Genomic DNA, 26,432 nt, shown 5'->3' on the forward strand with positions numbered 1-26,432 from the left:
ACTATTAATAATTTAAATATTCATTCTTCATTCATTTTTTTTTTTATCCGACAATCACTATTATTTTCAACCAACTCGCTTTTGTATTTTCTTAAGTTTTCCCCTCTTTTCTCAATAAACAAACAAAGGCATAGGACCACCACTGTCCAAATCCACAACCAAATCAAACCGTTATTATTTCCACCCAATTCCCTTTTTGTATTTTCTTTAGTTTTCCCTTGTTTTCTTTAGCAAACAAACAAATGCATAACCAAATCAAACCTTTATTATTTCCACCCGATTCTCTTTTGTATTTTCTTTAGTTTTCCCTTGTTTTCTTAGCAAACAAACAAAGGTGTAACACAGCCGCAACTCAAACCACAACCAAATTTTAACCAACAGCCCAAATGAAATCCACATTGCCAAATGAAAGCCACAAGTCAATCCACAACCTAAATGAAACCGACTAGTACACCCAAACAAAATCCAGAACCAAATCAAACACACAAATAGGCTGCAAAACAAGATCTATTCTCTGAAGATATGGCCAAGTTGTACTTTAGCCATCAGCCAACCACGACTCTTCTTTATCTAGGCTTGAAATTGACTGGGTACAAAGAATTACGAGGCATGGCATAGGAAGAGTTAGGTCTTTCCCAAAGGGCTTTGATTGTTTCAAATTCTTAAATGTGAAATATTTCATAATGTCTACACTTTCGCATTAGATATCCACATTTTACACATAATATGATAAAGTATGAACATGACGTAAAAAAGTGTGGACATTGTTGGATATGAAACAACCAAAGCCCATGGTCATGTTTTGTGATTTGACATTTGAGCCAAGCCTTTAAGTTCTGGCCGGTAGGCCACCACATATTTGATCCCCATACAATATTCTACAGGTTATTGCACTAGTGACACTATGCCAATAAATTGCATGTGTAACGGATTAAGATAGGTGCAATACGTAGGTATTGCACCTAATGTAATTACTTTTAATAGATGAGATTGATAGTTGCAAACAGCAATTTTCAATCTTAATTATTGATTAAAAAAAAGTTATGAAAAACTTTATGAGAAGTAAAAAGTAAAAGTTGAAAAAGTCAAATACGAAAAATTTTTGTGAGACAAATGAGGTGCATTGTACCTGGTGCAATTATATGCCTTTATGGGATCCAATTTATATTCCTTAGGCGTAGCAATCCAAAATTATAGTACATTCTTGGGCCTTGATATTGACACTAACACGATTTAGTACAAAAAAAGAGCATTATTTTTACTATTGAAGACTAGCATACTTACATTTTTGCAATTGCATTACAAACAAATAATGGGCTTAAATTCCAGGTATTGTCTACACAATGATCATCAATGTCTCTGATTAGACGTACCTCAATTTTGACCCTCCATTAAATGCCTCTTTCTCCGATGGTACAATTGTCAGATTCCACATCTTTTCACATCATTGGAAATTCTGCTCCGTACATCACAAAAAATACCCAATGTTGGAGCAGCTGCAACAGTCAATAAAAAAAAGATGGAAAATCTTTTACACTGATTTCTTCATCAAACAAATTCCAAATTATGCATGTGTCCCATTCACAATGTGAAATGAGCAACATATGCTATTAGTCAGACATAATCTTATAAATGGTGGTGGTGGGGATGGGGATTGGATTATTGGAAACAAGAAAAAGAATTGACCCTAATTTCTGATTAGAATCAACAACTATGGAGCACATCTTTTGCAAAAATATAAAAGGACACACCTTAGAAAGGAACTTGACTCACTGTTGTTACTATATTTCTACTTGTTGGAAGCTGAGGATGCAACCAATGGTTCAGATTCAGCCAGTTCGGATTCATTGATGTTGGCTTGGGAATCATCGACGCTGGCTCGCGAAGCTTCTTTTTTCAACTTGTGATTATTATATGCTGCCACACCCGCAATAGCTGCATCAGAAATAATGATGATATTAGTATTAAATATTGTATCCACCCATAGTTTGCTAGAAATTTCTTCACCCAAATATGTGCTCAACTATAGAGAACAGAGACCAATACATTTAAAAGAAAAAAAAAATCCAAACAAGGATCTGCTATCTGAGTGGATTAACATCATACTCCTGGGTGAATTCAAACTGTTAAGTCTAATTTGGGTGGTGGGGAGGGAGGGGAGAGGAGGACAAGAATATCTAGAGAAAGCAACTATAAGGGAAATTTATGAGAACATAAAAATGGCATTTAGGGTACACTTTAAGAATAGCAGAGTGACCCAGAATTAAAAAACATAAATAAAAAGTAAATAACCAAAGAGAAAAAGGAAAAAGGGGAGTGGGGTTATAAGGGTATTAATGGCAAAGTGCAGTTTGCAGAATTCGCCCTCGAGTTGGCCTAACATTTATGCAAATTAGCTAATAGATGAGCAAGTTTTTATGTTTAAGACATTCAACTCAAACTAACCATGAGCTACAGAAAACATCTAGGTTCCAAGAAAAAGTCGAAAAAAGTGAATATGATGAGATACTGACCAATGCCATAACCAAACAGATTTATTACTGTCAGCTTTGTATCCGCAAACAGAAGAGCAGATAGCAAGACAACCACCCAATCCTTAACAACTCCAGCAACACGAATGGTTAATGCACTTGTATGCGTAATTACAAGGAAAACTGATAAATTGAGGGCAAAAGTACAGAGACAGTTGAGTAAAAGCACAAAGGGTGGAAAGTTCCAAGATCCATGTGCTTCCATCTTTGGCTTCTCCAGAAAGATCCACGGAATTAATAGGCAAAGAGCACTACAGATAATTAATATTTTGTTCAGACAGGCATAAATCTTCCCTTTAGGAATTAGAAAGAAATTATTTCAAAAAGATGATGGATACAAGATAACAGAATCAGTATACCTGCAAGGACTAACATAATACATAACGGATATGGGGTTCAGTTTGAGACCCTTCCGCTTAACAAAGATCTCCATGAAAATAAGTCTTAAAGCTTCTCCAACAACACCACCCATTTGATAAACAACTCCAACCCAGTTTATATCTATTTCTCCATAAGAAGCCACCAGAACACCAAAACTTATAACTGACATGATTAACAGCATTCTGCAGCTCATTATCTCGAGTCCTGCAGCTACTCCAAGCACAAAAACAGCCACCGGCACTGAAAAAGTCATTTAAGAGATAGACATTATAATTTGTAATCATGATAAATAGTAATATATATAGAAGACCTAGGACTTGCTAACCAACCATCTTACTAGTCAGCACATATAAGCCATTACTAAGACTTGTTTGTTTCATTGTTTTTTGTCCTTTTTTTTCTTCTTCTTCTTCTTTTTTTGTTTTTTTTTTTTGGGGGGGGGGGGGGGGGGGGGGGATTGGGGGGGTGGGGGGGTGGGGGTTGGTGTTTAAAGGCCCACTTTTTCTAGGTACAAGTATACTTTACCCGGCTTACTATACTTTAAGCAAATTAAGCCAATGAAATAGACTTTGCAGTTCTAGAGACCCATAGAATTTCTCTACAGGCTTTAGATATATAGCTGAAATGGGATACAGAATTATTAAGGACTTACTAATTGCCTTTAACATTTGTGCAAACGCAACTGAAATATACAGGTAGGCAGTGTTTCCCAGCCAAAGAGTCATTGCAAACATTGCACCAATTGGCACAACTGATGTTGCATATCTGAAAAATTGGAACTTTGTTAGACTTATGTGGAAAATTACTGAACAAGTATCCAGGCAGGGAAGAAATTTCTGCAAAATTTAAGTAACAAGGAGAATGAAAGTGGCACACTGAAATGTTTTATAAACATTTTCATTTTAATAATATGGACAAGGTGACTCAAGAGTATATTTCAAGGAGGTCCCCTGGGTACATTAGGGTTATTTCTAATACCAAAATGATTACATTCTTAGATTGCAGAACATTTGGCTAAATACATTAGATAACGTGTATTACTAGTTATTTGTGAAGTAGGTTAAGCTTATGGAGTGAAGTTCCATTAGGTATATGCTGATATGCAAATTAAGGAAAATAACATACAGTGGAAATATATATAACTCAGCTGCATCACTTGAACAAAACCCAGTTGCTATGCTACCACTGCTTCTCTTATGTGAAAACTCAATTATTAACAGTGGAGAAATCAAAGCCTCTTATGTGACTCAACTAGAATGCTACAACTCCTTCATTTCTATATTCTCTAGCATTTTGAAGACCTATGTATGTTGCTGCATCTTTCTCACTAATTTTGTTCCCCCAATATAAAACCCCTTTAAGTTGGGCTCTTTGTCCTTTACAATCCACTTCAACCTAGAGTCCATTTTTAACCCAGTACACTTGATTTTTAATACCTTCCTAGCAAGGATGGGCTAAGCCAAAAAAATTACTCAAGGGGCCACACCAAATAAAACAAAAAAATTTAAGTCAAACAAATAAGAACCAATATATAAAATTTATAGATCATATATGTCTTATACAACAAGATTCCAAATTATGTTAATTATTAAAAAAACAAATAATCTAACATATGATATTGTTTCATATATAGTCAACTTCACACCAAATTAATCTTTTCATTTCTCAAGATATATATTTCCCTTTAAAAATTAGCTTAACTTAACAAAATTGTGCTCTATGTTCCCCAACATCTACTTATACTTCGAAACTTGAACAATAAACTTTATAAATAATTATATAGCCAACTTATACAATTTTGTGAAGAGTAAGACAATTTTAATTTATTATCATAATTAATGTTCTTCTAATATCTCAAATCAAGGCTTTTTGTCAAAGGTATATCCCAATTTGCCAATTTATTTCCTATTCTTGTTAGTGTCACTACAAGGATTGAGAAGTTGTCGCGGTGTGGCAGCGGCAAAGCCACATATACTTGCACCACTCAAACATTAATGAGATTTGGAGATTTTTTACAACTGCACCTACTGAAAAAAATTTGTAGGTCAATTATGAGAACCTTTTGGTAAGATAAGATCCTACTGTAATTTTAAAAACATATACGTATACTAAAATATAAAAAGAATTATTAAATATGCATTTTTTAGATGCAGAGTCCCAATTCCTAAAACTAAACAAACTTAGATTTTTTTTTTCCCCCATAAAATGATCCCAAAAGATAAAACTTATCACCCAACTTTTCTCCTTCCTCACACTGTACCATATATCAAATAGTCAATCACCAAAATTTGTCAATCTAATTGAACAAGAGTGTGTGTGTGTATGAGAGAGAGAGAGAGAGAGAAATTAGAAAGAGAAGAAAGTAAAGGGAAAAGAAGGAAGAAGAAAAAATTGTGGAGGTAACTAACAAATTATTTAAACCCTAAAATTTATATTGGATTGTACTTATTTGATTGTTAGATTGTTTAAATTGAAATAATTATTTAATTGTTCAATTGTTTAATTTGAAATTGATTACACTAGGTCTTTTATTATTATTTTTTTTTTTATAATGAGCAACCTTTGCAGGTGAATTTTCCGGAATTGTTCCATAAAGCTCGTCATAAGGAGTATCTGGAGGCAGATCATATGAACTTATTTAACGGTCACTTGCAATGGGACATTAAGGTTCATGAGGACTGTGCAGGATTGTGACCTCAAAGTTGTATCTTCTTCCTTAATCTTCTCTACTCTAGTAAAGTTAAGGGGAGGACAAATTATATTGGATTCCTTCCAGAGATCGTACATTTGAGGTTAAAACATATTAATAATGGAACTTCTTTCCCTTGGAAGAGCATATGGAAGACTGAGGCCCCTTTGAGAGTAGCATTCTCTTCTTAGATGGCAACATTAGGTAAAATCCTAACAATGGATAATCTGAGGAAGAGATGCCTCATTCTGATGGATTGGTGATTCCATGCATCAGTTACTCCTCCATTCTCAAGTGTTAAGGAACTTTGGAATGTGATTTTATGCCTAATTGGAATACAGTGAGTCATGACAAGATGGGTGGTGGACACTTCATTTAGGGTGACATACCTATGTCATACTGGCCATTTTATGCTATAGTTTTTAAGAAATTGCTTGTGTCGCCATATCGTATTCGTAACCGTGTTTGCGTCCGTGCTTCCTAAACACTATACGATTGGATAGCTGCTGCTATAACTGCTTTTCTTTTTCTAACTTGTTCGGTTGTTGTCAGCAGGCTTGGGAATAGCTATTTGAACAGCAACAGGAGCTGAATTTGGAGGTTTTGGGTTGACAGGAACTTTTTTTAATGGCGGAGGAGGTTAGGCTTGGTGAAATATGTAAAAGTGGTAGAATCTGGGGTCTGGTTGTAGCATTTAAAGAACAACAAAAATGCTGGAACTAAAGATAGAAGGAATAGGAGAAACAGAGGAGGAGTTTATACACTACCAAACATTAAACAAAGCAGGCTGCAAAACTCAATTAAATAGGCATGACTTTAATTAAAGAGAGAGTTACAAGTCTTTTGCTTTGTATACAAGAAGTCCTTATAAAAACTACTCTTAGCCTTTAGATTAAGTAAGTCACAATCATATTCTCAGAAAAAGTAAGTCATAATCATACTTATATAACTATTTATTTTTTCTGATAGGTAATATAATATACAAAAAGTGGCAGAAGGGTGCAACCTTAGTACACGGGAGGTATACAAGAGAAACATATGGAACATTATTTTTAAGGCTTTTATTAATAACTAGTAAGGCACAAACAACTATCATGGACACTTCAACCCACACCACAAAGGTTTTCAACAGGCACAGGCCTTTTAATTGACATAAGGCCCAAAGAATTAATTTTGGGCTCCCAAATGGAATGGTTCCTGTACAGCCATGCTACAATTTAAACCTATGAGGCTATACTATATATCGTATGATTGTAATGATGAGATCCTATCAGTCAAAGACAATCAACTTTAGGCCTTGGACCCTTAAGACAAATATTAACAATGTGCTAACACATGCCACAATTTAAACCTATGAGGCTATTCTTCGACTTTGTTTCTTTTCCAGAAGAAAATGAGAGACCCTCAGATCTCTTAAAATCTCTTCGTTTTGCAACTTTGTTTCAGTGGGCTCATTTACACAATGCATTTCCATTTCTGATTTCCTACAATATGTTCGCTTTAGTTCTTAAACTATTTGTTCCATGTTCAGAGTGCGTGAACACGATGTTCATTTCTTTTAACAGAAGTCTTATTACCTATCGGTCCTATCCAAAAAAACAAATTCTATTTAAGTAATAGAGGCCTCAAATTAGTGATTCTTATCATCGTATCTATAATAATCACATCAAACATTGCAACTTTTTAAAGATTCTAATGAGTTGACAAAAATCAACTTTGAAGATTTAAATAAATCAGATAGGAGTGTATCCATTTCTTTACTTACATGTCTGCAGTCATTCCTTCCTCAACCTTCATAATCTGTAAGAAGAACAAAATACGGTAAAGACATTAGAGAAAAGGATATGACTGTCTCTCATAATATGTAGTAAATTAAATACCTTGAGAACTTTGGTGAGCATAAAACATAAGACTGATGAGAAGACCATGTGAAGTAGAGTCAATCCAAGAGGATAAGGGAAGTTTATTTCCTTAGATGACAAAACCCACTGCATTTCACAATTTCAATAAAATTTATGTCAGCCATGTAGAGAAACCCTAGTAGAATCTTTGTGCAATATTAAATAGCCATAATCCTGTAACAATAATACAAATCCCAACACACACACACACACACACACTCAGTAATGACCATAAAGATAGCAATGGAACAGAATACTTCAGAAGAAAATTTATCACATGCTTCTGTTCATTCTTTTATGCTTAAAGTTGATTTATTATATATTTGTCCATGTCATTTTCTAATAATAAAACAAACTAATAACTTCTACACATATTAAAAGTCACCTATTGCTTGGCATTAATGTATCATATAATGCATGTACAACTAACAATCGTCCACCCAGGCTACATGACCAAAAGGCAAGCCTCTCATACTACACAACACATGATAAGGGTGTCTCATCTTGTCAAAATAGACAAGGCTCTAAATATATAAGGCCAAAATCTATTATAATCAAGAGGCTTCTGTTGCTTTATCCTTGACCAGGCCGAGGGAAGGGGAAAGGAGGACATGGGTTGTGACGTTCATCTGGGATGTAAATGATTGGGAGGTGAGTTCTACGGATGATTTTTTGCTTTTTCTGGCGAATATTATCCCTTTAAATGAAAATGATGATCGATTGAGGTGGACTTTGAAGAACAATGGGAATTTTGACATTCACTCGTATTATAATGTTCTACAAAGCTCCTTCTTTATCACTTTTCCTTGGAAAGGTATTTGGGGAGCAAAGGCTCCTAGTTTCCTATTTTGTTTGGACTGCAGCTTAGAATAAGACACTCAATGGGGATAATATAAAGAATAAGGGGTTTGCTGTCGATATTGTGGGGAGATTGTGGACCATTTGTTAATCCATTGTGAGAAGGCTCAACAGTTATATTGTTTCATCTTTCGATCTTTTGGGGTTTCTTGGGTCTTACCAAGAATGTTGTTCAATCGTATGTTAGGATGGAGGAATTGGCTGGGGAAACACTTGTCAGATATTTGGAATTTAGCACCTTTGTGTTTATTGTGGTGGATTTGGAGCCTGGAAGGAACGTAATCGCCACATGTTTGAGGATGTGGACAATTCTGATGAATAGTTGCTTCTTTTAGTGGTTATTGGTTTGATTGTTCTCGGGCTTGGGGACTCACCTATTGCGACTCCATCCCATTGTTCATTAGCTCTCTTCTTTTCTATAATTAGTTTTCTGTTTCCTGTTTTTTCTTTCCTCTGCGTACTTATCTACTACTTTGTGCTTTTCATTCATACTGTAGTTTTTTAATATAATTTTTCTTACCTATCCAAAAAAAAAAAAAAAAAATCTATTGAAATCAATTTTGAAAAACCAAAGCCATTAGTGGTGTAAAAATTTTCAGACATGAAAGAAAACCGGAATCTTTAGAAATTAGTAATCTAACTACTAATACACACCCAAAATCAAACATCTATAGCTCCTTTCCATCTCTATCTATATCTTGTGCTCCATTCTAGGGCTTTTTCCTTTCTTTTCAATCACAAGACCCTTTGAAGCTAAGAAATAAGGATCCAAAGGTCTCTTATTGTCTCAATTCGAAAACAATAAAGGTTTCAATAAGAGTGTCATCATTATAAAAGACAAGAAATGCTCTCAATTCATCAAAATCTTTATCCATCAATTCAATAATTTACGCAACGCATAAAACATAAGACTTATGAGAAGGCCATGCGAAGTAGATTCAAATTCAAGAGGATAAGGGAACTTTATTTCCTTAGATAACAAACTCACTGCATTTCACAATTTCAATATAATTATATTTCAGCCATGTAGAGCAACCCCAGTAAAATCTCTGTGTAATAAATATGTTCAAAACCCACTTCACATTTCACAAGCCCCATTGAAGAGCTAAGAAATAAGGATCCAAAAGTCTCTTATATTGTCTAAATTCTAAAACAACAAAGACTTCAAACACGGATTATATAAAAGTGGTATCATTATGGAACGCAAGAAATGCTCTCAATTCCTCAACATCTTTATCTATCAATTCAAAAATTTACACAACACTGAGCTGAACACCTTAATTCAGTCCAATAGGGAATAAACATAAATTGTGTAAGCATTTCCATTTCTTTCTATTAACCTCATCCAATTCAAAAACACAAACAAAATTGCAGTTCCTTCAGTGACTAAAACTAGGTTAATAATCAAAATTCGATTACGCAAAACTAGTAAAGAGCACTTTAAAAATAAAAAAAAAAAGTTGTATTATATAAGAGTGGTATCATTATGGAACACAAGAAATGCACTCAATTCACCAACATATTTATCTATAAATTCAATAATCCACACAAAAACACATAAATCACAACGCTGAACTAAACACCTTCATTCCAATCCAATAGTGAATAAGCATAAAATTTTGTAACCATAATTCCTTTTCTTTCTCTCTAATTAATGTCACCAAATCCAAAAACACAAAAACAAAATTGCAGTTCCTTTTTCAGTGACAAAAACTTGGTTAATAATCAAAAGCGCAATTACGCAAAAAACAAGAAGTAAGAGTAGTACCTTGTTGAAGAAAATCTGGCCGCTGGAGAGAGCGATGTAGAGAAGAAGATAAGCGTAGGTTAAAATCTCGTCTTTGCAAAATGCTCTAAACCGATCCGCCATTGCAGAGAGAGAAAAAAAAAATATCCTATTGAAATCTCAAACTCTTTTGTGGAGGTATTTCTATTATACTAATGTATTTTTTTATATATTATTTATGAGCTAAGTAGACTTATATTTTTTTGGGGTTGAAAAAACTAGAGTTGGTTCTGTGCTGTAACGTGAGTGAAGGGCGCGGAAGTCAGCAAATGGGGGAGCATGGAGGAGTGTGGAAATGAGAGGTTTGAAGCAACCAAAGAAAAGTACTAATTGAAATGGTACCACAAAACAAACGTCAAGTTTTGGTTGGGAGTTTCTCAAAAAAAAAAAAAAAAAGTTTTGGTTGGGCTTTTCTTTTTTTTTCTTTTAATAAGTGTTTCAACCAATACCAACTCCGGAAGATAACTTTTTATTATCAGAATAAGGTATCAATCAATTTTTGATATTAGTAAATATTAAACTACAAATTTATTATTTAATTATCAAAAAATTTATTAATTAAACTAATTAGAACTCACGAGTTTTGGTTTGGTTTCTGCCTTTAAACAATTTTTTTTTAAAGGGATTGAAGGGTTGAAGTTTCTTTTTAATAACTCTATATATTTATAGCTGTAATAATTTTTTTTAATAATGTAAATGATAGACAATAAAGTGGTATTACTTAAGATAAAGGTGAGAGCTAATAAGTAATAATAACTTCATACCTTAACAATTATGAAAATTTTCTTTAAAAAAAAAATTATGAAATTTTTTTATAAAAAAAATGTTGTTAACATAATATTATTTATGTTATCAAAATAACTTGAAAAAAAAATACAGTAATAACAATAATAATTATAATTATAACTTCAGGACAAAATTCATAAATTCCTTACCATTTATGGATGATAGCTTATCCATTATCATAATTTTTAAGATATGTCAAATTTAAAGGGTATCCATTAGGAATTAATTTGGTCAATGTAGCTATTAAAACATTTTAAAGAGGTGTAAAATTTAAAGGGTATCCATTTGGATTTTATTTGGCAAGTGTATCCATTAAAAATTTCAAGCAAATGGTATATTCTGGGAACACAATAAAGGTTTTAGTGGTGTTCAGGTATTTGCTAATAGATTATTTTAAGAAGGTTTTGATATCACTTTTTTTGAGATATAAAAAGCTATCAAAAAATCAGTTTTTTTTTTTCTTTTTCAAAAAAAGTTTAAAAAAATATTTCATAAACCAATACTTTTAGAACATCCATTAACTTTTCCCTATAGTAAGTATATACTCTCTTCTCTCACATTGTTAAGAGTGGCAAAATCCAACACAACCCACAACACAACATGACACAAAATTAGCAGGTTATAGATTGAAACTTAACGAGTTTGTATTATATTTGGGTTAACACAACTGACTCATTCAATAAACATGTTGTGTTTGTGTCTAACTCACGGAACCTATCTAACCTGTTTAACTAAATATTATTTTACCAATATACCATTAAAAACCGTAGGGATATAAACTTATTTTCTTTCCAGGTTGCATTCTCCCAAGCCCTATGGCCGCCTCTCATTCTCATACCTCAATCTCACCTCATCTCACCTTATTTTCTAAGCCATCGTCACCATTTTGTCACTGTGGTGCCAAGCCTTTGTCGCCCTCATCATTCACTTCTCTCTATCACTCGAAGCCCTAGTTGCATCCATCCTTTACTTTCATATTTAAACTCTCTGCCACCATTGCGTCATCATCGTTGTCTTTTAATTTTACTTTTACCTTTATTTATTTTCCTTAAATTAATTACTGGGATCTGATATTAATTATTGTGGTTTATTTTGTTTGACATATTGTAATTAATTATTTATGACATTGAGATATACTTTAATTTTGAATGATTATTTGTAATTGCAATTACACTATTAGTTTTGAATTTTTATATTTTTTTTTTAAATAAAAAAATCTATTTGTTTGGTTTTTCATAATTCAGATCAATTGAATTGATACTAAAATTTGTTTTTTTGATAAAATTTGATAAATAGGTTGATATGACTGATCCATTTAATAAACAAGTCGTGTTAGGATTAAAGAATCCTAACCCATTTAATAAACATAGTCAATGTCAACTTGTATAGTCTAATACTTATGAGTTGACATGATGAATTATCACCCTTATGCATAAAAATTCGTGCCATTAATAATATTATATAATTTTCTTAGTATAATACATGAAAGAAAACCGGTTCATTATCAAGGATTTTAATAAGCTCTCATAAAATCTCACCAAGAATTTTGTATATGTAATTATTATGATACTCATATATAGATTTTTGTCCCGTTTGGTTTTTTAATGATATGGATATGCTAATGGTCATATGGTCTAGTGACATTTATTCCCCTCAAAAAAACAAAAGTGACCTTTACTCCGATTGTAGGATTTAAATATGTAATCAAATCCTCTTATTTACACTTGAAATAAAATAAATAAATAAATAAATTGTCTAGACAAAATAAATAAATTTGCTTTTAGTGTTACATGTTTTGACAGTTGAACTAGACTTAAAAGATCTCCAATTATTTTAATTAGTTGAGTTCCCGCACAATGTGCGGTGCAACTCATTATTAGTTTTCTCCAATATTTCAATAAGATTTAGTTTAACTGGTTGACACCTTAATTTCCAATAGAGACATTCAAATTCAGATCCCTCACCCTCAACTATCAACGTGTAAAAAAAATTTCAATAATTTTCCTTGTAAAAGAAGATAATCTTTAGTTATTTTATAAACAAAATAGAAAGAAATTAAGAATAGTAGTGATTTGACCATATTATATATATATATATATGTGTGTGTGTGTGTGTGTGTGTTTTTAAATTGAAAATTGCATGATATAGTGGCTCATATAGATACACATGTTTCATGCCTACAAAAAATGCAAATATTCTTCAATTATTTTTTTTACATTCTAGATTTTGTGTTAGTAAAGTTATTTATTTATTTTTCCCTTTTTGTTGGACATTGTTTCAATTGTTGCAAAGACAACTAAATTTTTTGTAAGAATACCATATTTCAAATCAATTATTCCTCACATAAAAAAAAATCAATTGTTTCTCATATAAATCTTAGAAAAATGATATTAAAATTTCATTATGATTAAAATAATTAATATAACAAAATAAACATATTCATTCTATTAGTTATCTTTCTAATTACATAGAATAAATACTACAATGTTAGTTTCACATACATACATACATACATACATACATACATACATATATATATATATATGTAGGGTCAAGAGTTGTAGCCCAAACTCAAAAAATTTGGAGCACGAGTCTAATGAGCCCAAAACAATGAATTTGTAGAGAGTGGGCGAAAGAGCTGGACTGATTGTGAATTAAACAACGTTCAACTAAGGTTTTACAGATGAATCAGTGTCAAAACAGACTTGAAACTTAAATCAATTCATGTCTGAAGAGACAAACTTTTGTATGTATTACTCTCAGAGCTAGAATAGATCTTTCTTTTTTCTTTTGTTTTTTCCTCCTCCCTTCTGTAAGAGGTCTCTTACATTCATATAGTTTTCTTTTAGACTATCTTCATCGTCCACTTGTCTTCATCTAAATGTTCACTTGATCATACGTCCCATCAGATATCTTCGTCGGTTCTTCATGAGTGGCGGTAGTTGAGATTGCACTATTCAGAGGTCTTCTCCACATTAATGCGACCAGAAAATTTGCTGCAGTGCATTTAATGCGGTTGTAGCAGCTTTTCTTTTAGATATTTCTCCGTTCTTATCATCTCCTTACATGCCCAAAGTTTATCCTTATCATTGGAATCGTTAAGAAAATCATTCGAACCTCCCAGGTATTTGCTTGGTCGAGACTCTTTGTATCCGAGGAGAATACATTCTTTGGACTACTGATGCTTCCTTCGGATTATACTCCTCGATTATTTCCAAGCATATCTCTCTCACATGGAATCCTTCTCAATCATTTTCTTCTCTTCAGACACACCTTAGCCTTAAAATAGGGCCCTAGGCCCAATACACAATGTTGGGTTTTTACCCTCACAATATATATTACATATCACTGAAAGGAATTATGAAATTTAAAGGGTTAAGATTAATTTTTATTGAATTCACAAATATATATATATATATTTAATTATTGTGTCAATTTTTGTCAAAACAACTAAACATGAGGAAGAATATCATATTGTAAATCTAATATTATTATTCCAACTAACAATTATTTCTTAAATAGACACGTTAGGAAATTTAAACGGTTAAGATTAATTTTAGTGAATTCACAAGTATATAATTTTTTTTTTTATATATATTTTTTGTGTCAATTGTTGACAAAACAACTAAACTTGAGGAAGAATGTCATATTGTAAATCTATTATTATTATTATCCCAACTAAAAATTATTTCTTAAATAGATTTTATAAAAATAATCATATAAATTCATTTAATTTAAATAATTAATGCACAACTATAGATAATTAGTATATACATTTACTCCATTAGCTAATTCAATGAACTAATAATTTGATATAAATGCAAAATCTTTGAAGTAAAAGCCTATATAAAAAGAACTTTAAGAAATGTGCCACATGGCACAACCTCATACTCTTCAACATAAGGTCTCTACTTTTATGTATACAACAAAAAACACTCAATTAAAAGTAAAATTTCATACCCAGATCTAAAGAATGGAAAAAAAAAAAAATTTACTGGTGCCGGTTCCGGCGATTTGAGTGGTTGATATATGGCCTAACAGTTTCTTTCTGTGCTTGCTGTTATGATGGTCTAAGTCTAGCCAGGGAACGAACAATCGCTGGCCTTGGATATTTCTCTTTTTCTCTTGGGGCATTACGAACTCTGCCTCTTTCTGTCGTTCTCTCTCTTTCTCCGTACACGGGCAAGCCTTTTGAATGTAATTTACCCATTTAAGCAGTTATGTGTTGTATTTATACTCAGAGACCATCAGGCTATGATAGGATGCCTCTCCAAACAATGCATCGTACGATTTTTTTAAAGATTAAACTGTGCACGTGTCTGAATTTTAGATAAGCAGTTACCCTATTTGTCAGCACCTAATTACTAATTGTTAACCTGTGCAATACAAAAGGAAGTCTATTGAAAAATATTTGTACATATGTATTAATAAATAAAGTTAAATCACAAGATTTATAGAAAAATGCAAATAACTAAATAGGATGTCTCACTTACATTTCAAAATCCCCCCAAATTTTCAATAGCCAATGCAAACAAATTTGATGGAAGCATAGATCCAAAACAAAAATTTGAAGAAATACATTAATTAGCTTGGTAAAGTTGAAGGGGCTAGACCGAGAGCAAACTCATCATGCCTTCTCCTATCTAACATTTTGGTAGGTATCACAAAAAAAAGTATCACACTGAGGATTTTGCAGACCATCAAGCAAAAAGTCCATCGAGACCTCTTCTGAATTTCTCATGAGATGGAGGGAAAAAGCCTCAAGAATAATCTCCATTAATAGTTAATACTCATTCAGCAGACTAATTTAATGAATTCATTAGGCAATTCCCTTACAACTCTTTACAAAACTAATTTTAAATTTTCACAACTACACTCTAAATTGTAATCAATTTTCCCCCCACTGACTAATCCCCTCTTGCTTCAGTGGTCATTATGAAAATTATTAATCGTACAAATAAATCACATAATCCACAAAATCAGTCTAATTGTTTCCAAAAATTGAAGTTATGGAGATGTGGACAGTTAAGTAAGATCGGACAGGCCAAAAAAGTTTTCCAAATTTAGGTTGGGAAATTTTAGATTGAACATATGCTTCAATATAATACCTATTATAAATGAATATCGTAAGATGCTTAACACCTCCCCCCGCAAAACCACACCACACCACACCACAACCCCCCCCCGCCCCCAACACACACACACACACACACACACACACACACACACAGATATAAACTCTTGAATCAATCTCTATGATTTGTAGATATTTATTACCTAATTCATAGGATATGTAATTTGAAGTTTAAACCCATTAAACCTATTAAAATCGAAAAGCTTCCACAAATGTATATAAGCATCAAATAGTTTGCTATTTGGGAAAACCAGCATATAATCCACAACTCACGAATTGAAGACATTACATGATTAATCATGAAGCTATCTAAATGATGGTTGCATCAGAATCTATTACTAATTTACTCGATCAGCAGGAACATAATTTATATTAAGAGATCATATCATTTTAATATCATATTCAAACTTGAGGATTGCCAGTCATGCACAAAGTATATCTTCAATCCTGTAAAATTATGCCAACTTAGGTCTCAAGACTTTTACAAGCAGTTGGGTCCCTTAAACCCTACCTTGCTATACCCCTACAATTGTTACACAACCACAAAATTGGGGGAAATTAGGTTGTCTGGTCTTCTAATGATGTTCTCTCACACTAAGAGAGACTAGGGCACCCAACTTATACAATCAAGGCTGAATAAATAAATCAAAGCTCAAGCCTAAGTACTAGTTATAGCTACAAGAAGAAATAATAAAGAATATGCCCTTGGCAAAAATCAGCTTAATCTGCAAATCATAGCCTCCAAGAGCCAGGTAGCCTCCAACCCCACCAGCACCGAGGTGGCCTCCAAGAGCTATGCAGAAACATCCCGAGCCTCAACTATCCCACAGAAACCGATGAATATGGATACTTTCTGAAAATTTGACAACAAAATCTCACTTGCACAGGACTTATGCTTTGGTACGAGGTCATCTCTTTCGACATATTGTCATGCCATCTCCAATAGGTACCTAAAGCTCCAAAATGTTTAAGGTTATAGATCAATTCAGAAGAGTCTCGCAGAATTTGTCAAAACATAGGCAAAAATTACCATCCCCTACCATACTGATGCTTACGCGTTTGTCCTCCAGCAGACGTTTGTTGAAATTTCTAATGCTAACAGTCTTCACGTCATTTACCTTCTCAAGATATATTAAAAAAAAAAGAATCAATTTCATTGCAAATGGACAAAACATAAAAATAAAGTCATTGATTTACCATTGGGTCACAAACTTTTCCATGCCAAAGGACATTATCAATCACGATGAGACCCCCAACCTTCACCTGCAAACTAAATCTTCACCAACTGCTTGCAGGATAATGAATGGGCAAATTTGTTCAAACAATCAAAAGGAACAGGAAAATGGATTTAGAACAGATTAATTGAACATGATATTTACTCTTACCAGTTGAAGTAGCAATTCAAAGTACTCTTGATTCTTCCTCTTCTCCGCATCAACAAACGCAAAATCATAGCTGATTAAAAAAAGGAAATAGGTGTAAATGTTGATTTATTATTTTTGTCCCTCATAAATTGGGGAAAAAGTCAGAAACTTCTGCACACGAGGAAAAGTTCATTTTAGGGCGCAAAGCAATAAGGTAGTAGCACTTCAAATGCAAGGATGAAAATGTTCACATTATTTGGACTCAATCCCTAGCACAAATTGCTGCATTGTGAACATGTAACACATGTAGAAGAGTTGAGAAATGAGAACTACTATTCTTTTTTTTTTTTTTTTTTTTGAGAATCAAGAAAAAAGAAAAAGAAAAAGAATAGTAGTTCTCATTTCTCAACTCTTCTACATGTGTTACATGTTCACAATACAGTAATTTGTGCTAAGGATTGAGTCCAAATAATGTGAATTATTCGTTTGAACTAGAACCCCTATAATAAAAAGAAAAAAAAAAAAAAAAGGAATAGTAGTTCTCATTTCTCAACTCTTCTACATGTGTTACATGTTCACAATTCAGCAATTTGTGCTAAGGATTGAGTCCAAATAATGTGAACTATTCGTTTGAACTAGAACCCCTATAATCAAAATAAACATTAACAAAAAGCTGTTTGTGAAAAATGTATAATTGTGCACTGCTACTACATCTACCTGCAAGCTTCACCATTCAGAATCAGTGATTTTAGGACATCAGCGGCAAGTCCATATTTTACATCCACCTGATGCAAACCAATTGTTTCAGAAGTCATTAAAAGAAGCAGGAGTATAAGAAATATTAATGAGAGAAACATGGGATACATATCAGTCCACAAATCTAAGAGGCAAAACAATGAGGAACTATCCTAGTACACGGAGTGCACACACAAGAACAGCAAATGAAACAAAGGGAGAAAAACTTAAACTTCTGAAAATAAGTCATCTAAAAAGTCCATGAAGTAGTCATGGAGAAATTATGGGAATTGAAAGTCCAGTTGTATAACATCTTGAGAAAAAGAAACTTGAGATGTGTTAAGGGTAACTTCTTTCCCTCAAAAGTACAAAGATTCCACTCTTTCCAAAGACAACACATGAGGCATGAAAGAGCTGTCGTCCAAAGTTTCCCACTCCTATGATTGCCTAACTTCCCCTTCCAAGAAGCCAACATAGCAATTATTGAATTGGGCATTAGCCAAGTAACACCAAATAGACATAACGATAAGTCCCACAACTCCTTAGCAATAATACAATGAAGAAGAAGATGATCCACGGACTCCCCATTTAATTTATACATACAGCACCAATCCACAATTATAACTTCACTTTTTATCCAATTATCCGTTGTCAATATTTACCTTAGTGCTTCAGTTCATGTGAAGAAAGCAACTCTAGGTGGAGCTCTAACTTTTGAAATGCTCCCCATGGAACGGGGGTACCTCTTGCAACCCCTAATATTAGCATTCCATAATAACTTCTGACGTGAAATCCATGCTTGAGTGCTGAGGGCCACACCAATGTACCAGTTCCTGCCTGGTCAATTTTGAACTGTATAGAGGTCATCTTAAAAATATTCCAAAATTTCATCCACCTAATCTTGAGCTTCTCTAATAAAATTGGATTCGAATGCAACTCACCATTAACCCACTCCATTGCTACAAGGGCATCTCTTCTCTAGCAAACTTGTACAACTCAGGGCATTTATCCTTGAAAGTTCCATTGCTAGTCCAATGATCATTACAAAAATGTATTACTTCTTAAGAAGTATTATGAGCTTTTGCAGTGTATATGATGTGGGTTTAGTAGGCATCCATTAGCACAAGGTAGCAGATGTATAAACTTTTGAGACAAACTAAATAAGCTAAGTCCTTATAATTGCGAGAACCAAGCACTTACAGATGCTAATACTAGCAAACATAAAAGAGATAAAAATACTACCTTGTGCAAAACACCAGCTCGTTCATAATACTTCTTTGCAACCTCAAGAGCCTTAGCATCTCTTTCGCAGGCAACCAAACGACCTGATTCTGGTAGGACTAATGCAACAGCCAATGATGAGTATCCCTGAATAAATTAAAAGAAATATATATATAATCCTAAGAAGATGATAAGTTGCTACTTCATTAAATTCACAATAAAATAAACTTTTTACTGCATGGTAAGAGTTGAACCCCATAGTAGAACAAGAAAGAGAACGTGAAATTCAAAGCCAGAATACAATAAAATTGTCAAATCACTTGAACCTGATTTGATTATTGAATCCAGATTTATTTAAATTTGTCATTACTATGATTAACGTGTAAACCAAGAGAATTTGTGTTTAGACGTTTAACCACTTTAGGTGTAAATCAAAAGAATGTTGCTTACATTTTTACCTAACCGAGGTGTAAATCAAGAAAATTTTATTTTGATTTAACCAGCCAAGGTGTAAATTAAGAAATATTTATGTTTTGATTTTTAACCAACTGCACTGTAAATCATGAGAATTAGTTATAAAAGCAAAATTCTTCTCAAGGCCCTAATTAGTCCCATTGACATAAGTAATAGCAAGGCAAGGAGATATTTGGCCCCTCTCACAGTAAACCAGTATGGCCTCCTCCTCCAAGAGGCTACCCAACACATTCTCAACAAGCCATCCGTTAGGTAAGATAAATTTTGAACTATTTTGGTGTTTTACTGCAAGAAGATGATGTCTTGCCTTTTTTTTTTTTCAATGTCATGGAGGTTGGGCGTGTGATGGCAAGTGCCTTGACTGCCTTCCACCAAAAGCGACATAAGTCAGCCTCTCTAAAAAAAATTGGGAGTAAGATTGCCTACTATTAACTCTCCTAGACCCACAAAAGTAGGAGTTTTGTGCACCGAGACCCATGTGATGTCATAATTTTTTTTTAGAATGGATTTTATGGGTAGGCACTTTGAATTGTGACCTTGATCTTGAAAATTACTTTATGAAATTGTTGTGTAAAAAGTGTTTGTGAAAATTCCTAGCTGAAAGTTTCCTTTGAAATTTAGGTCTTTTGCTTGTCTCATCCTTTACCAATTTGTCTGCACTTGCCATAGGGAGTTAACCATTTCATTGCTCATGCCCCGGAGATGGGCAGCAAGGGCAATTTGATTCCCCTCCCTTGCCATCATAGGTCCATTTAGGTAGGCCAAATACAACCTTTGGGTCTCATCCCACATAAATTCTCTTCTTTTTCTAATACACTCATTTTCATCACTCGATAAACGTAGAACCAATTCATATCATCAAATCAACTTGCTATCATAGTGTTAGTTTGAATATGTTAAGTAGTTACTGGAGAATAGCATAGTGTAACATTGCAATAAAGTTACGCAGAGGTCAAATTGAAGAAGTAACTTAAGTATTAAGTGCAAAAGCCCCTGATCATCTTTGCTCATTAAAAGAGCTCCTTACTTTTCCTCTAATTTCTCGGTTAAAGAAGGGCTTTAATGTGTGATATGAATATACATGCTAATTGAGGTTTTGGCTAAGAATAGGGAATAATTTTAACCTTCTATTTTACCACACATATGCGGCATGTCAGCATATGCAACTCTGTTTCAAATTCTTGAGTGAATAAAGTGCAGATATTTCATTTCATTACTTGACACTGGAGTACCTTGATAGGTACAAGTAACAAAGTGGGCGAGAGAAATTAGAAATCAAAGGCCCTGGTCTTATGGTGCTTACTTTTTCACAAGATGAGGATGAGATATGGCAACAAAAACTTTCATAATCAGAATAAAAACAACAAGTTGTCTGTTCAACTAAAGCAGTTAATTTTTTTTATAAGCTTTTTTTAGCTCTTTATATATATATAAGTTAAATTTCAGTGAAAAATACATACAGTGTAAACACCAACTTCAATACACCGCTCTGCCATAAGAATCTGCACAAGCATTGCAAGTAGCTGTGCCTGATCAGGAGACACCTATTAAGAGTACAATACACTGTCAACTTTCATGTACACATTAAGGAATGAAAACCATGACTTCAGACATTCCATACAACATTAGACTGATAAAAATTAGTTTTTGCTATGAACTTGATGCCTTAAAGATCTAATCCATATATATAAATATTTATTTTACATGTATAAATGGTATGTCTATGCATGTGTGTGTATTTATGGTGAATCACTATTATTAAAATATTGGTTAAATGATTAAATTCACAATTTCCTATTAGCTTCAGCTTTTGGAACAATTGGTATTTATCATGGTACAAAGCAGGCCATCCTGTGTTCAAACCCCATCTTTGCTTTAACTCCCATTTGAAATGTTAAAAATCCCATGTATTCGGCCCCAATTATTAAGGGGGAGTTTGGGCCCACACATGAGGGGAAGTGTTAGGATATTGGTTAAATGATTAAATTCACAATTTCCTATCAGCTCAGACTTTTGGGGCAACTATTAATTTATCATTTAAGTTTCCTTGAACAAGATATTTGTAAATAATAATCAGCCATTGAGATAATGATGAAACACAACATAAATCACACCAAACTAGAGAAGGTACATCACATTCTACAATACATGTGCAGTAGTTCAACATTCATCACATCCCGTAACAGAGGCACATTATTGAGGCATTAGGATAAGGTACTCTCGACCAACGATCTTCATATTGAGTATTATCAGATCAGACAAGTTTTTGGAAATACACTTGTTCTATAACAAATGGAGACTAACAATTTCCTGTCAAATTATAACGGTTGGAGAACCGTTGACTTTTTTTGATCTTGATCAAGAAGACTGTGCGTGGGCCATTATTAACCCAATTGTGATTTTTTCTTTTTTTGAATAGGCATTAAGCCAATTATGAATGTTAAACCATTAACATAAAAATGTGTTTAAGAAACTTTCACATGCGCACACACACAAAAAGGAAAAGAAACTTGAAGGAAGATCTTGAAATATCAAAAAAATAGTAGCGCAAGTTATTAAAAGTAATAATCTTTGAAAGAATCACTTGGACATACACAACACATATAATACACACAAGAAGCATAAGCACACATGCACACACACACACACACACACACACACACACACATGTGCCTTCTGTGCCGAAAATGGAGCAGTTGACAGGAAGTTAATGAACACAAAATCAGGCTGCTGCCCACGCCAATGAAATTCAAAAATGGAGCAATAAGAAAAGCCAGAAACTTCTACATGCGGACAATGTACAAATAAAACATACGGAGGAAGGAAGAGATAATAAATACCTGCATCTGACTACCATGCAAAGAGGCAGTCTCTTCTCGAAGTTGCCTTAGAATCTGAAAAATAAAACCTCATTCAAAATCACAAAAGGTAAACATCAAATAACTAATCAATAAATGGTTATCTATATAGTTAAAATATATAATACACTATCTCTTAGTATAAATTTTATTCGAAAAAATAGGAAATAAGTTCACTACCTCTGGCTCTCGAACATTGCCAAGGATGTATTCATAAAGACTTGGAGTAACACTAACAACCTGCTTATTTCCATATTTTTCATCATCGACAACAACAAATGGATTGGTGGAGCAACGTTTTATGATCCATTTCGACTTCCTGCTGCACATCCTTATGCCAATGCGGCCACTACTGCACCTCTCAAAGGGGGCTTTGCCTGCCAAAGAAGAAGTAGCAACAGTAGTAGTTGCAGACACTGAATTGAAGTTTAGCATTAGTCTTGGAGGTCTCCATGGTAAGTCTAATCTAGACCAACAACGATGATGAAGAGTCAAGCTGCTGCAGGTTGCCATTAATGTACCAAAGACAAGGCAGGATAGCAAGCTAACAACAGAAAAAAGAAATGGTCAGAGTCAATAGTTTGCATTAAATAAAACTTTGATAAACTTAAATTACACCTAAGTTAATTATAGAGAAATACTATGTCAATGAAATTTTCACAATACTTTAGCAACAAAAATTAAGTGATGGGTTGTTAATGGGTTTTTGGATAGAATACCTGTGAAGAACTGGGCTTTCTGCAGTTTATTGCTTCAGTCTTCTTTTCCTCTTAGGAAATTATACAAACACCTTAGCGGCACTAGGATAATGAAGAAAAAGAGCGTTCAAACAGGGAAATTTTACTAATAGTACAAATGAAGAAGAAGAAGCTGTTTGTTTATATATTACAAAGCGAAGACGAGAGAGCTCAAAAACTAAACTATGAAGATGGCAGGAATAGTTGGTATTTGGTAAGCGACCACAATGCAAAGATATCGGTTTCAATTGAAGTCTATGGACACTGGACTTACTTAAAATTTCACACATGACACACCCTCTCGTGACGACTTGCCAGTTGCCACCTCACCTTCCTTAGGCCCACCGCCCACCATATCCGGAAAGCATGTAAAAAAAATATTTAAAGCAATAAACCGGAGTTTTTGGCTAAATATTGGTAAATTTAAAACATATTTACGTTATAAGTACTGTTTCAAGTTATTTAGGAAAATGAGGAGAGAGACTAAATTTTGCTAACAGTGTTGCCGAAATTCAACAAAAAGTAGGAGAGAGAATGACAAAAAGGAGGAAAGAGAAAATCCTAATTTCGACAACAGTAAACCTTGAATTTCGGCAACAATATTGCCGAAATTCATCTGCCCAATTTTCCTATACATGCCCGAATGTGTGAGTGTAAGAAGTGCAATAATGAGTGAGTGTCAAAAAAAAAAAGAGTAATTGTGGCAATGGTATTGCCGAAAATGGTAGAAAAAAAAATAAATGCCAAAATCTAGGGAAGAATTAAAGAAAAATATAATATGCTACGTACACAATATTTTTACAATATTTTCACAATTTAAATTTGACATTGAGATTACTATTTTAATTTAACAATAACAACAAGTAATAACTTGATACTTAGAATTTGTTGTAAAAATATTGTAAAAATTGTGTGCACTTATTATTTCTTAAAAAAAAAAATGTAATGGATTTGCCGAAAATTTTGTGGCAATTGTGGCTTGCCGAAAATGGGAGGAAAAAAAAAGTTTCAATGGGTTTGTGACAATTTTTTTTGGCAATTGTGGCAATGTCATTGCCGAAAATAGGAAAAAAAATAAAAACTTTTTTTTCCTAATTGTAGCAATGGTATTGCCGAAATTGTGGGGGAAAAATTTTCTTCACAATTTTGACAATGTCATTGCCACAATTGGAAAAAAATAAAAATAAAAACTTTTTTTTTCCAAATGGTATTGTCGAAATTCAGCAATGCCATTACCACAATTAGTATAAAAAAAAAAAAAAAAATTCCCAATTGTGGCAATGGCACTTTTTTTCCCCACAATTTCGGCAATGCCATTGCCACAATTGGGGAAAAAACTTTTTCCCAAATGGTATTTTGCCGAAATTGTGGGAAAAAAAAATTTCTTCACCGTCAATGCTATTACCACAATTGGAAAAAAATTAAAAAAAAAAAAATAAAAACTCTTTCCCCAAATGGTATTGCCGAAATTGTGGAGAAAAAAAATTTCCCCGCAATTTTAGCAATGCCATTGCCCCAATTAGTAAAAATAATAAAAATAAAACATTTTTTCCCAATTGTGGCAATGATATTGCCAGAAAAATTTTTTTCCCCCAATTTTGGCAATGGTATTGCCGAAATTGTGGGGGGAAAATTTTCTCCACAATTTCAGCAATACCATCGCCACAATTGGGAAAAAATAAAATAAAATCTTTTTTCCCCAATTTCAGCAATGCCATTGCCACAATTGGGATTTTTTTTTTTTTTTTTTTTACTAATTGTGGCAATGGCATTCTCTCTCCTACTTTTTGCCGAAATTCAATCTCTCTACTCATTCCCCTAAATAACTTGAAACAGTGCCTATAACGCAAATATGTTTTAAATTTAGCAATATTTAGCCAAAAGACTCCAATAAACTGTATTTTACAAATAAAAAAGTAACATTAATGGGCCAAATGATAATAAGGAAAATTTTGTCCATTAATAGTTTGTAAAAAATGTTATAAAAAAAAATATATATATATATATATATTTTTAAATGTTATAAAATAATTTGTGTATGTAGAATTAAAAAAAAAAAAAAAAATCACAACTACTTATGTGTCAAGTTATTACATTTTTCTATAGGAAAAAATTATTACTTAAAGCATTCGCATTAACTCGTGCAAAAATTTATGTCAATTTTAGCATAATATCAAAAAATTTTGATTTTTTTAATTGTTTATCTTTCTTCACACACAAAAACTATCATCCACTCGATTCTCCAAAAAAAAAAAAAAAAAATCATCATGATGTTGAATATGAATAATGTAGATATAAATTTACATGTAGCAAAGTTGTAAAGTTACACAATTATACACTCATTGATGTAAGTTATTTTTAAATAAAAATGTATAAATTTTACACTTTTTATCATTATTATTATTGTAGGGTCAAGATTTATAGTTCAAGCCCAAAAGATCTAGAGTATGAGTCCAATGAACCCAAAACAATGAATTTGTAGAGAGTGGGTAAAAGAGCTGGGCTGGTTGTGAATTCTATAACTACTAGCATGGGTTTCAAAGATAAATAAGTATAAAAACACTCTTAAAACCTGATTGAATAGACATCTGAGGAGATAATTTATAAATTGGGATATTGTTTTTGAACGCTAACAAGCTTTAATGCTACAATGTATCCTCTTCTCTCCCCCCTTTTTTTTTCCCCCCCTCTTATGGGAGATCTTTTACATTATATAGTCTTTTTTTGGATCATTTTCATCGTACATTTGTTAGTCATCTAAGCCTTTACTTGAGTATAGATCCCATTAGGCCTCTTATTTGGTTCTTTATGAATGGTGGTAGTTGAAAATGCACTGTTCAGAGGTCTTGTCCACATTAATGCGACCAGAAAAGTTGCTGTAATGCATTTAATGTGATGGTAGCAGCTTTCCCTCTAGATATTTATCCGTTCTTATCATCTCCATATATGCCTGAAGTTTATCCTTATTATTGGAACC

At 33.1% G+C, this 26,432-nt stretch overlaps 2 protein-coding genes across 9 annotated transcripts; both read right to left on the reverse strand.

The window, feature by feature from the left end:
- Positions 1-1,114: 1,114 nt before the first annotated feature.
- On the reverse strand, positions 1,115-10,446 carry LOC112020839 (probable sugar phosphate/phosphate translocator At3g14410). Of its 4 annotated transcripts, none has more exons than XM_065781546.1 (8): positions 10,129-10,446; positions 7,482-7,589; positions 7,367-7,401; positions 3,565-3,677; positions 2,891-3,152; positions 2,514-2,782; positions 1,774-1,935; positions 1,115-1,456 (listed from the first exon to the last, which is right to left on the reverse strand). In XM_065781546.1, exons 1-7 carry the CDS (start codon positions 10,228-10,230, stop codon positions 1,790-1,792), a joined length of 1,035 nt encoding a protein of 344 aa, XP_065637618.1. In that variant the 5' UTR covers positions 10,231-10,446; the 3' UTR covers positions 1,115-1,456; positions 1,774-1,789. The 4 variants fall into 4 exon arrangements, with proteins under 4 accessions (XP_065637618.1, XP_023909167.2, XP_023909168.2 ...); XM_024053399.2 differs by having other exon boundaries at positions 1,115-1,496; XM_024053400.2 differs by having other exon boundaries at positions 1,752-1,935.
- Positions 10,447-16,491: 6,045 nt separating this feature from the next.
- On the reverse strand, positions 16,492-23,815 carry LOC112020841 (probable caffeoyl-CoA O-methyltransferase At4g26220). Of its 5 annotated transcripts, XM_065781547.1 has the most exons (11): positions 23,730-23,815; positions 23,438-23,518; positions 22,899-23,262; positions 22,701-22,754; positions 21,321-21,404; positions 19,408-19,533; positions 18,148-18,215; positions 17,452-17,521; positions 17,264-17,329; positions 17,097-17,184; positions 16,492-17,016 (listed from the first exon to the last, which is right to left on the reverse strand). In XM_065781547.1, exons 3-11 carry the CDS (start codon positions 23,229-23,231, stop codon positions 16,886-16,888), a joined length of 1,020 nt encoding a protein of 339 aa, XP_065637619.1. In that variant the 5' UTR covers positions 23,232-23,262; positions 23,438-23,518; positions 23,730-23,815; the 3' UTR covers positions 16,492-16,885. The 5 variants fall into 5 exon arrangements, 4 of the variants coding, with proteins under 4 accessions (XP_065637619.1, XP_023909172.1, XP_023909171.1 ...); XM_024053404.2 differs by having other exon boundaries at positions 17,122-17,184; positions 23,438-23,810; XM_024053403.2 differs by having other exon boundaries at positions 17,107-17,184; positions 23,438-23,810.
- Between the last annotated feature and the right edge of the window lie 2,617 nt (positions 23,816-26,432).

The sequence above is a fragment of the Quercus suber genome, unplaced genomic scaffold (assembly GCF_002906115.3).
Source record: "Quercus suber isolate HL8 unplaced genomic scaffold, Cork oak 2.0 scaffold_270, whole genome shotgun sequence".
In the NCBI taxonomy this organism is placed as follows: domain Eukaryota; kingdom Viridiplantae; phylum Streptophyta; class Magnoliopsida; order Fagales; family Fagaceae; genus Quercus; species Quercus suber.

Excerpts from the sequence above, each read along its gene's own strand:
- LOC112020839 (XM_065781546.1), bottom strand. The coding sequence starts at position 10,230 with ATGGCGGATCGGTTTAGAGCATTTTGCAAAGACGAGATTTTAACCTAC. Across the intron at positions 7,590-10,128 it reads GCCAGATTTTCTTCAACAAG|TGGGTTTTGTCATCTAAGGA; the intron begins GTACTACTCTTA and ends TGTGAAATGCAG. Across the intron at positions 3,153-3,564 it reads ACAAATGTTAAAGGCAATTA|TGCCGGTGGCTGTTTTTGTG; the intron begins GTAAGTCCTTAA and ends TGACTTTTTCAG.
- LOC112020841 (XM_065781547.1), bottom strand. The coding sequence starts at position 23,231 with ATGGCAACCTGCAGCAGCTTGACTCTTCATCATCGTTGTTGGTCTAGA. Across the intron at positions 19,534-21,320 it reads TTGAAGTTGGTGTTTACACT|GGATACTCATCATTGGCTGT; the intron begins GTATGTATTTTT and ends TAATTTATTCAG. Across the intron at positions 17,017-17,096 it reads CATCAGTATGGTAGGGGATG|GTACCTATTGGAGATGGCAT; the intron begins GTAATTTTTGCC and ends TTGGAGCTTTAG.